The sequence below is a fragment of the Phacochoerus africanus genome, chromosome 3 (genome assembly GCF_016906955.1).
Source record: "Phacochoerus africanus isolate WHEZ1 chromosome 3, ROS_Pafr_v1, whole genome shotgun sequence".
NCBI lineage: Eukaryota > Metazoa > Chordata > Mammalia > Artiodactyla > Suidae > Phacochoerus > Phacochoerus africanus.
Genome location: NC_062546.1, coordinates 134,004,475 through 134,017,409, shown reverse-complemented (window position 1 = coordinate 134,017,409; position 12,935 = coordinate 134,004,475). Strand labels below are relative to the sequence as shown.

Here is a 12,935-nt window from a genome sequence, read left to right as displayed (position 1 = left end):
TTCTAATTTGTCTTAGGAGAATTTAGATATGGCAGAGCAAAGAAAACAAGAATAAAATTATTAACATCTGAAGTTGCTGAAGAGCCATAGCTGAATTTTTAATATGAGATGTCTGTAATTGAAATGAATGCACACAGAACAAAAGCATCATTGACAAAAAGAAATGCTTAAAGGATGAAGTCTGAAAAATGAATGTAATTTTTCCCTTCTTTTATTTTTAAATGTAAAATATTCTTAAGAGTAAATATCAATTTTTATACACGTAGCCTCAGTGAAAACTAAGCAGCAATTTTAAGGTGAATTTTATAAGGCCTATTTCTTCTTTTTAATTCATTTGAGTTGCTTTTCAATGGAAATCAGTTTGTAGGGAGAATAATAGTTTAACTGCTGTGGTAATTGTTTTTTGCTCTCATGTAATGAAATGGGGACCAAAGATTAAAATGGGAGTGGGGGGGAGAGAAAGAGGGAGGGAGGGAGGAGGGGAGAGAGAGAAAGAAGAAGGAGAAGGAAGAGGAGAAGGAAAAGAAGAAGGAGGAGAAGGAAGAGAAGAAGAAGAAGGGGAAGTGGAAGAGGGGAAATGGAGGGAGAGGGAGAAAGGGGGCTGACATCACTGACATGAACATGACGGGATGAGGAGGAAGTGAAAGGAAAGAGTGAGGGAAAAGAAGAGAAGAAAAAGGAGAAGGAAGAGAAGAAAAAGGAAAAGAAAGAGAAGAGAGTGAAAAAAGAGCTCTGGCAAATACAGCGAGGCTGAGAAGACTTTTCTTAGGCCAGATATTTCTTTTGCAAGTATAATGATTTGAGAATATTTTTTCCAAGCAGTATAAAGTGAAAAAAATTAAAACTTTTAGGAGAAAAAACTTAGAAGTCCATAGCCAGATTTTAGTGACTATATTAAATATGTTGCTTTCTGAAATCAAGACCTCAGCACAGCTATTTAGAAGGTTTATAGCCACTTAATTTTTCTGTAAGATAAATGTGCTCCAAAACATAAAGCTCATTATATGAAGTATTCACTTTGTCACAAGAATTAAATATAAAAATAATCCAAGGAACTTGACTAAAAATATAAAATAGAAGCAATGTTCTATTTTAAAGAAAAAGCAAAACTCCCTATAAAAATTTTTAACAAACATTATAAATTCCAAAGTTTTTAACCTATAAATATGCTTCCAGACATTAATTTGTAAGCTCATAATATCTATACACTATTAGCCCTGTGATAAAAACACAATAAATATCCATAATTCTTTTGGAGCCTAAAAAAGTAAACTATTATTTTTTCCCTAATAGAAACAACAATTATACAATGTTTATATATTGGAATAAAATTTTAAATGAGAAAACAATATTATAAGAAAATCTGTAATTGATAAATGATATGAGTCATATCGATAGTACTTGTTATAACTTTAATGACAAGTTTAAGTTCAACCTGGGAAACTTTCTATAAACGCATTTATTTCTTGACAAATGCCACAGCCTTAACTATTGAAGCCTGTGGCTCAGGCAGGTGGCAGTTATACACATAACTGTTTTAAGATTCTATTTAGTTAAATCAAGGAGTACCTAGTATGATAAAATAACTTAATTTTATAAAAGAAAATGTATGTACCTTACATTATATTTTTTGCATTATATAATGCCTAATACATCATTGATTAATATCTGTTATTTAGAAAATGAATTAAAATATACAGAATTTAATTTAAAGATTAGCAAGTTTATCTTTATTTAAAATGTAATAAATTATGGTTAAATATTATTATACCTAGAGTAGTCATTATGTTATATTATTCTTGGAGCAACCATATATTTGGGGTAATAGATTATATATTATCTAATTATATTATTATATTATACAATAATATATTATTCTTGGGATAGCTCTATATTTTTGTTTTGTGTTAATATACAATTCATAAAGAGCCTTATTTGGCAATTTAACTACATTTTGAATATAACAAAAGATCATATTTAAGAACCACAATGAAACCTTTTATAAAACTTCAAATACCAAGAACAGCTCTGAGGAACTAGATTGAACTGTGTCCCTTAGACAGATCTCAAGGGGACTTAAATATTTGGAATAAAGAAAGAAATCCTGGAATTCTCTGGTCCTCTGAACGGAATCTTGAGGAAATAACGCTGTATACTCTTATAGATCTGGATGCATACTCATGCTTCTGGGGTCATCAGACTTTAATACTAAGAAAGAAAGATGCTTTATTCTGGGCATTTGGTACTTAAGCTGTGGGTAAGAAAGTTATATCTCTAGGAAACACATTTAGACAGAAGATCGTGGTGGAACTGGAAGTGTCTGGACAAGCTACACAGTAAGATGTTAAGGAAATTCCAATGGGTATTTAGGGAGAGAGTTTAAGTCTTAAGTCCACTACAGAAAGGTAGAAGAAATTTTTTTTTTTTGTCTTTTTAGGGCTGCACCCACAGCATATGGAGGTTCCCAGGCTAGGGTTGAATCATAGTTGTAGCCCTGGCCTACACCTCAACCACAGCAAGCCAGATCCAACCTGTTGGTGAACTACACCACAGCTCGTGGAAATTCTGGATCCCTAACCCACTGAACAAGAGCAGGGATTGAACCTGCATCCTCATGGATACTAGTCAGATTGTTTCCGCTGAGCCACAACAGGAACTCCCCAAGAAAATTAACAGAAATTTCCTGGGAAGAAATGGTGTTGTGACACTAACCAGCCAGTGATCTGGAGCAGTTCTCTTAATCTGGGATTCGGGTTTCTCACCTTCCAAATGAGATTTCTAAGGTTTCCTACAATTTCTAGGGTTTAATAACACAACTCTTTATAATATATTTTACACAGTAAAGATTGATGCAGAAGGGACTTATTTCTACATAGAAAATAATGGTGAAAGTTTCTTTAAGTCATTTGAAATAAGAAAAAAAAACCACCAACATTTGGGAAATAATAAAACAGCTAGCTTCTATGTGTCAGTTTAAAAAACACAATACATCTGCTTTTGAAAAGCATTGTAGGAATAAAAAAAAACTGAAAACTCAGATCATATGTGAAAACATTCCTTAAATGAATAAGTTTAATGGGCCTAACCATTGGAAGGGTTAAAAATATATAGTTTGAATGTAGATAGAACACAGGATCAAGTCACATGAAATGAAAAAAGACTTTTTTCCTTAACATCTAAAAATTCTATATGGAGGTTTGGAATCTACATATTAAAACTTAAAATATTTAAATGAACAAAGTAATCTGTAGACTAACTGACAGATTCACTTTGATATATTCACTACCAAACTGAAATCATTAGACTAAAAAACCTTAACTCATGTAACTTGCAAAATCTGGCACTAAAATTTGTTTCCATAGTGATGTATTACATTTGTTCTTTCCAAGGCCCTTCCAGGTTATAAAGTAAAAAGTATTATTTTGTTTAAAAAAAAAAATCCAGAGCAAAAACTTAAATTATATTGAAACTTGTATGATTCATTGAATATATACATTCCAAATATGTTCAAGTCACTAGAGATCCAGTGGAGACCAAAACACATTAAACTCTGTTCTAGTATTTATTTCTGACACAAATATTTCCACCGATATTAATAACAATAGCAACATAATTATAGTAGAAGTACTAGTAGTAGAAGCAGTAGTAGCCACATTACATAGAATACCTACTATAAGCCTAGCACTCCACCAGGCTCTCTCAATTTTTTACTTAATCGTCACAAAGAAATTATAAATATATGTTATTATTATTATTTTACAAACAAGAACAGTGAGAGAGTTCAGAGAACTCTAATATCAGATGGCTTCATAATGCTAGAGTTAGGATCTCATGCTCTTTCTCGAAAGCCATGTCCTTTTCAGTGTGCCATTCTCGGACAAGAGTCTGAGGTTGTCCATATAGATGGTTGGCACTGAGTAGAAGGCTCTAGAAATTTAAATTTCCCATTAAAAATTGGAGCAGATTGGGAGTTCCCGTCGTGGCTTAGTGGTAAATGAATCCAACTAGGAACCATGAGATTGAGGTTTGATCCCTGGCCTCGCTCAGTGAGTTAAGGATCTAGCATTGCTGTGAGCCGTGGTGTAGGTCTCAGACGTGGCTCGGATCCTGTATTGCTGTGGCTCTGTCGAAGGCCAGCAGCTACAGCTCTGATTAGACCCCTAGCCTGGGAACCTCCATATGCTGCAGGAGCGGCCCTAGAAAAGGCATAAAGACCAAAAAAAAAAGGAAAAAAAAATGGAGCAGATCAGTGAATTGAAATGCAATAAGAAAGAAAAGGATTAAAGGATAGAAAAACCTATTTTTCAGGTTTTTTTTCTTTCAAATTGTTCTGGGGAACCTGAAGAAAAGACTGCTCTCTCCAATTGGCAATATTCAGTTTCCTTCAAATGTACTGAAGTATTTTTAAAGGCTGCAAAGATGGGTTAGACAACTAAAAGCAAAATTATATAGAAATATAAAATTCAGCATCAAAGGATTACATCCTTTTAAAAAAGTTAAAACGTAATTTATTTAAAAGAATGTGATTTATTATCATTGCTTTGTGCCCTTGTTATACTTCTACCTCCTGCATAAATGACTTCTTATGTCATTGATTTTAAGATATTGCTTCAAATGAAGAACATCAGAAATTAAATATATGAAAGTTTGCAAAAATTTTATTCCAACTTGCAGATGAATGAGGATGTAATGTTTTAAGAAGATATTTTTGGAGCGGAAATGGAATACATTTGAACTGGCTTAATATTTGAATCACATGCCTCCATGAACCCCTTAGAAACAGAGCCCGAGTATGCCCTCACCTCTCTCTCCTGCTGGTGTGGAGGTCCTTTTTCATGCCTCTGTTTCATCCCACATGGACTAGTCTGCCCCTTTTGTTGGCCTCCCAGCCCCTGCACGCATAATTAACAGACTTAAGCTGGTACACCATGCTCCCACAGAGATTCCGCTAGGCACCAGAGGGAGAGCATGCACATGGCTAGACCTAAACCATTTCAGCATTAGCAGAGGGATTCTGAAACAGCAACAAAGATCTGATCGCTATTAATCTTCTCAGAAGCTTGATGCAGGCAGCTTCCTATACTGCTGCCTCCCATCCCCACCTCCTCCCACGGTTATGGTCATTGCCAGTGCTAAGGATTTTATGAAAAAAATTACTCTGAGTTATCACTTGTTTCAGCCACTCAGATAAAAAGAATTGTTCACTCTCTATTTTTGGTCAATATTGTTCAAGTGTTAGTTTGCCACAGCCTACAATAGCACATGTAGAATGTTAGGAATTTGCTAGGAAAAATTGCCTTATTTTCAAAGACTCATTATTTTCTTAGAGTACATTCAAGTAAATGACTTCATTTAAATTGTCTTCAGTTAGATATGTCCCTCAACAGAGTCAGTCTTTATTATGTTTTTATTCAAAACTGCTCAGTCTTACTCTGTTCTAGTGTTTCCTTATGCTGTCTTTCTCTGAATTACAATGAAGCTTTATGTTCTATGATTTGCTTTCCCACAAAATGATTTTGAAAAAAAAAAAAAAAGCCTAACAAAAGTTTTAATCACTAAACTTCTGTTAAATTCTCTGTGAAGTCCAGTTATCCTTTTTACTGGAAGAAAAGTATCACACTAAGTGGCTGAAACTGAAGACTATACATAAATCTTACACATTTGGTTTTGTGACTAGGCAAAACATTACGTGAACTTAAATGCTAACATTATCTATAACAATATCAAGTTTTGACTAAGAAACGAAAAAAATGTGCATGCAAAAAATTGTGTCAACGCCTCTTAAAATGGTTGGTAATTTCTAGTAATAACTCAGTGACTTACTTAAGTGAGAGTAAGAAAAGCTTACCTTGCTAAAGTCAACAGTGCTGTTTTCCCTGCTCACATCGTTTTTATTTTCAACACAGGCTGGAACAGACTGAGGAGAAACAACCTGACCTGCTAAAAGAGATTGTTATTACAGAATACATACAATTACTTACTAGACATATTGAGTGAAATATAAATTAAACTTGACTAAAATAAGTTTCTTAATGAATTTATGAGGTAAGCATGAAGGATCAATATAAACAGATATATAAATACATTCTTATTTATCAGTTACAGATAGAAATGGGAGAATTCAATCAAGAAAATGTAAATTGATTCTCAGCTTAAAACTCTATAACTAAACATTTATTCTCTAGGAGAAAGAACATAAAAAATTTTACACTATTCATGGTTTGATACATCAGCAAATACTAAATTTTATCCAAAATTAGTGAAAGTATACATATACGTTTATACATACATATGACAGATTAGACATCTAATATGATTTAAACTTAGACTGAAGAATTTAAAATGTAAAGTTGTTTTTTAAAGGGTGAATATCTATCTGAAAAGTATGCAGCATATTTATAGTTTCTCTTGCATCTGAAAATACAAACCAAAGGGAAAAAAATCTTTGCTAATAACTTTTAGAGCTTTCTATATGAGAGGTTCAGACTGTTTTGCCCTCACAGTGTGAACACTGTGAATATGATGTGTGTCACTATTCGATTGCATAAGCACACAGACCCTCGTCTGCATGATAAGAGATCAATACATTTGAATTGTATTTGTTTTCCATTAATACTAACCAGCAACTTAATTATTTTATAGTCTTTTACTCATTATGATAAAGATTATATTAGTTAAGCGGACAGCAGAGCTGGGAATGTGACAATAGCTAGCAAAGGGAATTATATTTTATCATTCACTAAATGTAAAACATTCTTTTCAATCACAATTTACCTGAACTCTGTTCATATTTAGCAATTAAATGATAGAATTGATGTTTGCTTGATTTCACGTGATCTTTCCTTCCTAACCTCTCCCCACACTCACTTGTTACTTTTGCTGTGATACAAGTAGTAACAACCCAGCTTTGAAGCCCTGATCATATTTTGTGAACATAACTCAGTGCTTCCAAACAACTGCTCTTATCTCATCTATCTTAGATGAGAATATTCTCTCTTCTCTCTGCCTAGCTCTTCTACCTGCCTAAATTCCAACTTTATTCAAAGTTTACCTTTAGTCTCATCTTCTCCAATTATTTCAGTATGTGCTTATCTGAATTTCTCTCAACTGCTAGTGAATATATAAATAAAACGTTTTCTTTAAAATTCTCTCCTGAAATCAGAAATTACCAAGTATGACTTAAAACATTAGTAATTTACTTTCAAATATTACTTAAATTTTGCTTTTTGAAATATTAAACCTCTCAGGAGGCGTCATTTATTAATAGGTACATTTTTTTATCATTTAAAATTATTATATTGCCAGAGAATAAATGGCTTTAGAGTCTTGTCGAAATTAAAACTTCTAGAACTTTTAAAGAAGGATATTTCACTGCTTTCACTAAACAAAGTAAAGTAACACATTTGGTAGACATCTTTAAAATGACTTTTAAAAGCAAATTCACCTTAAACCATGTACACAAATTCTGATTATAGCAAATTCCAAAAATATATATAGATTTTAGAGACATGACAGACTTAAGCAAGCTGCATCAGTTATTTTCATTCTCCCATTTCTAACCGTAGCGTGCAGCTATGATTGTGAACTGTTCATTAACAGCCATTTAATATATCATTCTCAAAATAATAACTGTAATTTTTAAAAAACCTTTTACATAATGCATTTGTGCTACTAACAGATGTCTTCAATCACCAGTTTCACATCATTTCTCCATATTTTCATGAGTTAGAACATTAGATATATTTAAACCTAAATTTATTGAATGTTCTGTAAAATTGAATGGTGAAGTTCAAGGTATGGATAAATTAAAAAGACCATATATCTGCATTCTTATAATAATGTATTTCATGTGATATAAAACTATATGAAAGCACAATTATTTAACTCATTCAGCAAACACATACAGAGTCAACCCAGTACAAAATCATCAACTTTGAAGAGATTTACTTGGATAGAAAATACACTGTAACAAAATTTGAAGAAATTGGTGTTTTCACATATATACTTTAAAAGCAGGATATTTCATAAATTACCCTCAGCTCATGGGATATGATTAAAACATTGGCACTTTATTTCCTCTTGTAAGTATTAATTTATTTTGATTTATTGTTCTATGCTATTCTTCTGAAAATTTCACAAAATGTTACCTCATACAGTTGAAAATTAGGAAGGAATTTGAAAACTCTTTTCTATGAATATTTTAAGTTATGTGGATAATGACCTAGTGGAGAGCATTTAACTAGCAAGAGACATACTAGATGATAGCAATTTCCTTGCTAGTTCTAGATTCTAGATATATGCATAGAATTTATGCTAAAGCAGGAAGAAGTCATTAAAACTACCAACCTATGATATGGGACTATAAACCACAAGTTTGATATATCTTATATTTCAGAGATAATAGTTTAATATTAGTAAATATTAATAAGTATATTTAATCTCATCAAAGTTTTAAAAGTACTCCAAATCTCATTCTCAATATGTATATTAATTTGTTAAAATGAAACAACACATATTAAATGTGTATACTTTCAAGACAGTATCTGAAAACTTGGCAGGATAAGGAAAAATGCATGGGTATTATTGTTTAAAAATTAAACTGACAAGTTTGGCTTGGGTTATTTTGAAAAAATTGAAGCCTATAAGTAAAACTTAAAATTTTACTTGCTAAATCTATATCTGCCTATCTAACTAAAATCTACATATGAATTATAGTCTATTGAACTATTAGAAGTTTCGTAAATTAAATAATTTTTATAATTCTGTTATCAACTATAATCTTTTTCTGTCTAAACACTGATTATTTTAGTCTATTTCAGTTATCATGGCTTTTCAGAAGAAAGCAATGGGCTTAGATTTCAAAATGACTTTCATTAACTCAAATAGCATTACCTAAGAAGAACTGGTAAATTCAGGGTTTGAAAGTGCATCCCTTATTTTCTCACTGATATCGAAAACAACAGTAGTTCACAGAATGACAATTTTCAGGTACAGGATTTTACATTCAACCAGAAGTAAATATGTTTCTTAATAGGATAATAAAGACCTTGCTAAGATTTTTCCCCTTCCAGGACAAAAGAGTATAAAGTCAGGATTTAGCATTCACATGTATGTGTGGAAGCTTTATGAATGTATTTTTATGATAATTGTCTAGTCAATATGCCACAATGCTTGTGAAAATAAGTGTTTTTGCCTATATATTACCTTTGCTTTGCCCATGGATCACTGTCCATGTTAATACATTCTGTAAGTAAATGTCATCGCAATGTTTAATCACATTATTATTATATCTAAATAACTCTGAGACATTAAGATAATTATCAAAAAAAGACATTTATTAACTCAATAACCCATTACAATCAGGGTAAATTATTCAAAAATTGATGAAAAGTGGCCACTATTATTAACTGGGACATGTTCATGACTATTTAAATGTAAACATTTGAGAAACCTAACATCATCCTTATATTTTTACCATATGTGTTTATTTTTCTAAACTTTTAAACCCAAAGAGTTCACCATCTTAAAACCAAAATTCCAATAGTTGTTATACATCTTATCAAAGTGCATATTATATGACGGCAGTCATATTAATGACTGATTGAATTAATTTTCCCTTGAGTAATGAATTGATTTTTTTTCCTCTGAATCTCCATGTAGGAATCACATATCAGTTAGATAAACATTCATCATAGGCCATGTGTTTTTCCAAGGCAAATCATAAAAGATATAAGCAAGCACAGGATAAAGCCAAGAGTAATTCAAGTGATCTCTGACTAGAAAAATGGAAGTTCTGCCTTTCTGCTTGTTACACCATAAATTTTTCACTGTCCATTGTGAGACTGGCACCATTTTCCTCACCATAAAGTCATGGGAGAGGAATATGAGATTATGCCAAAAGTACTATTTTTTGACTTTAAATAATGTCAGGATCGATAAAGCATCTCATTATTGATACACAACCATAAATATGTTCTCAAAAATTGATTAAAATTATATTACTCACTTAAGTCCTTACTTGTAGTTGTCGTCCTCTTTAAATAGATTATATATGTGTATGTATATATATATATATATATATATATATATATATATAAATAAATATTATAAAATGGCAGCTTTTAAATTTCTATTTGGCCAAATTCAAATCAATTGGAGAATAATATACCACTTAAATATATAATTATTTGCTGCTGCTTAATCCACTGAAAATCGTGTGTATAGAAGGAAACTGGGATGAAGACATGGAGGCACATTACTATTAACCTTCAGACCAAGCTGGTTTACACTACCTCAGGAACCTTCAACGCATTTAGAGTACCCAAAGGGTAGAAGATGAGGGAGGTACAGAGATGAGATGAGCCTGTTAGAGACAGACACAAGACAGAGCAAAATAAAGAAATATAAAATGAATGACAAGGTTACATACATGTGTAACAATACATTTATTCATGGGAATAGAAGATATGAAGAAAGGAAGGTTAAATATTTAGAAAATGTTGATTAGGTGAGCTAGACTTCAAAAACATGAAAAGTATGCACATCATTAAACTTGGAAAAAAATAATTAGTAGGCCTGAAAATAATTACTGTAAAATAAGAAACAACAAACTTAAACCCATCAGACTAGAAATATTTTTGCTATTAAGATTTAGTCTTTAGGTTCTAAAACTCAGCAGCAACAACAGTCTCTGAACAGACCCACCAATTGAGTCAACAATATTGTCTTGATATTTTTTTGGGGGGAGAAACAATGGAAAATAGTTTATTATGTAATGTTTGATTCTATCATTTGCATGAATTCTTAAGTGTTTTCTCTCAAGTAATTCTAAGAATTATTATCCTAGCTTTTTTTTCTTCAAGGTAGAACATTATAAGGGGATAATTTTTTATTTATTTATATTTATTATTTATTTTTTTATTTATTTTTTGTCTTTTTGCTATTTCTTTGGGCTGCTCCCGCGGCATATGGAGGTTCCCAGGCTAGGGGTTGAACCGGAGCTGTAGCCGCTGGCCTACGCCAGAGCCACCGCAACGCGGGATCCGAGCCGCGTCTGCAACCTACACTACAGCTCAGGGCAACGCTGGATCGTTAACCCAGTGAGCAAGGGCAGGGACCGAACCCGCAACCTCATGGTTCCTAGTCGGATTCGTTAACCACTGCACCACGACGGGAAATCCAATTTTTTAAATTCTTAGTATCTTACTTATGAGACCACAGTGTTTTAAAAATAAAAATGCGTATAAATATATAACACACATAAAACATTGTACATCTGAAAGTAAAAGTACAGCATTTGTAAAAAAAAAAATTATGAAGCCATAAAACTGATTTTCAAAAGCCATAAATAAAAATCATTCACGATATTAAGCAAATTTTACTTTGTTTGTTTGTTTTTTAGGGCTGTGCCTACAGCACATGGAAGTTTCCAGGCTAGGGGTCAAATTGGAGCCACAGCTGCTGGCCACAGCCATAGCCACGCCAGACCTGAGCCGCATCTGCAAGCTACACCACAGCTCACAGCAATGCTGGAGCTCTAGCCCACTAAGTGAGGCCAGATATCAAACCCGCATCCTCATGGATCCTAGTCAGGTTCATTAACCACTGAGCCACAAAGGGAACTCCAAGTGTACATTACTTTAAGGGCTGAAATCTCTGCAGGCCAAAAGGGCTAAATCATCCCATCCTTCCAAATCTAAATGTTTTCCAGTCACCTATAGTTTTCAAAGTAGGTCAGGGACCTTCTGCTCTGCAGCTCCTATCAAGATCCTAAATAAAATGCATAACTAGACAGTACTCATAATAGGAGATAAAAATGATATGTGAAGGAAATAGAATTATTAGCAAAGGAAACAGAGGAATGAAGGCAGCCTACACCCAAAGAAACTGAATCTCAATGTATATTTTTAATGTAAAGGTTATCACTAGGGCAATAGTACTTTAGAATAGATTTCTAATACAAATGTCTCAAAATACAATTGAATATAAGACCTAAATGATGAATACACATACTGATATAATTTGGTTTCTAGATCATTAAAAACAAAAGTCTTATTTTTGTTTTAGAAAATTCTTCTAGTTTCAAGCAATTATTCATAGTTTTGATATAGCTGAGTACTTTCCACCCACATCCTTTTCAGGGTTCTAATGTTAAAGAAGATATTATTTTTCTATTATTTTTTTGCTGTTGTTTTGCCAAATTTAACTGTCACTTTTTATTGAAACATCAGAATCAGACATTTAATTCTCACAGTTTTGATGCTTAATGAAAAGTGAAAGTTAAACACAGCATGGTGGCATTAAAAATGCATGGTGAATCCATAGCATCCTGCAACTTAGCCCTTAAGAGAATGTGCAGTATACCAAGAAAAAAATTATACAAAAAAAGTAAAGCTAGCATGTTTGGAGGTGTGATTGACAAATTATCACAACTCACTAAGAAAGATATGAACAAAATAGTGCAGACTGGAGGACAGGAGAAAGCAAATCACTATCTTGTAAATCTAATCTATAAAATGAGGAAGATCCTCATTTGATTGTCACATTAAAATGTCTGACTGTTTAACCCTTGGGACTACAACCAAGGTAGCATGCTCAAGGAACAGCAGAAACTTATCTATGTGGCTGTTTGAGACTTCTCTATTAAGCATCAGTTTGTGAGGAAATTTCAATTGTTTTGCTTCTGAAGTAAAGGCATGTTAAAAAAGAGGGGGGTTGGAATTCCCGTGGTGGCTCAGTGGTTAACGAATCGACTAGGAACCATGAGGTTGTGGGTTTGATCCCTGGCCTTGCTCAGTGGGTTAAGGATCCAGCGTTGCCGTGAGCTGTGGCGTAGGTCGCAGACGAGGCTCAGATCCTACGTTGCTGTGGCTCTGGTGTAGGCCAGTGGCTACAGCTCCGATTAGACCCCTAGACTGGGAACCCTAGAAAAGGCA

At 33.0% G+C, this 12,935-nt stretch overlaps 1 protein-coding gene across 1 annotated transcript in view; it reads right to left on the bottom strand.

Moving 5' to 3' along the window:
• SLC4A10 (solute carrier family 4 member 10) overlaps positions 1–12,935 on the bottom strand; it is a 238,387-nt gene that overhangs the window by 115,703 nt on the left and 109,749 nt on the right. The window contains exon 7 of the mRNA XM_047772739.1: positions 5,849–5,940. Coding sequence (XP_047628695.1) covers positions 5,849–5,940 — 92 coding nt within the window. The remainder of the gene's footprint in view (positions 1–5,848; positions 5,941–12,935) is intronic.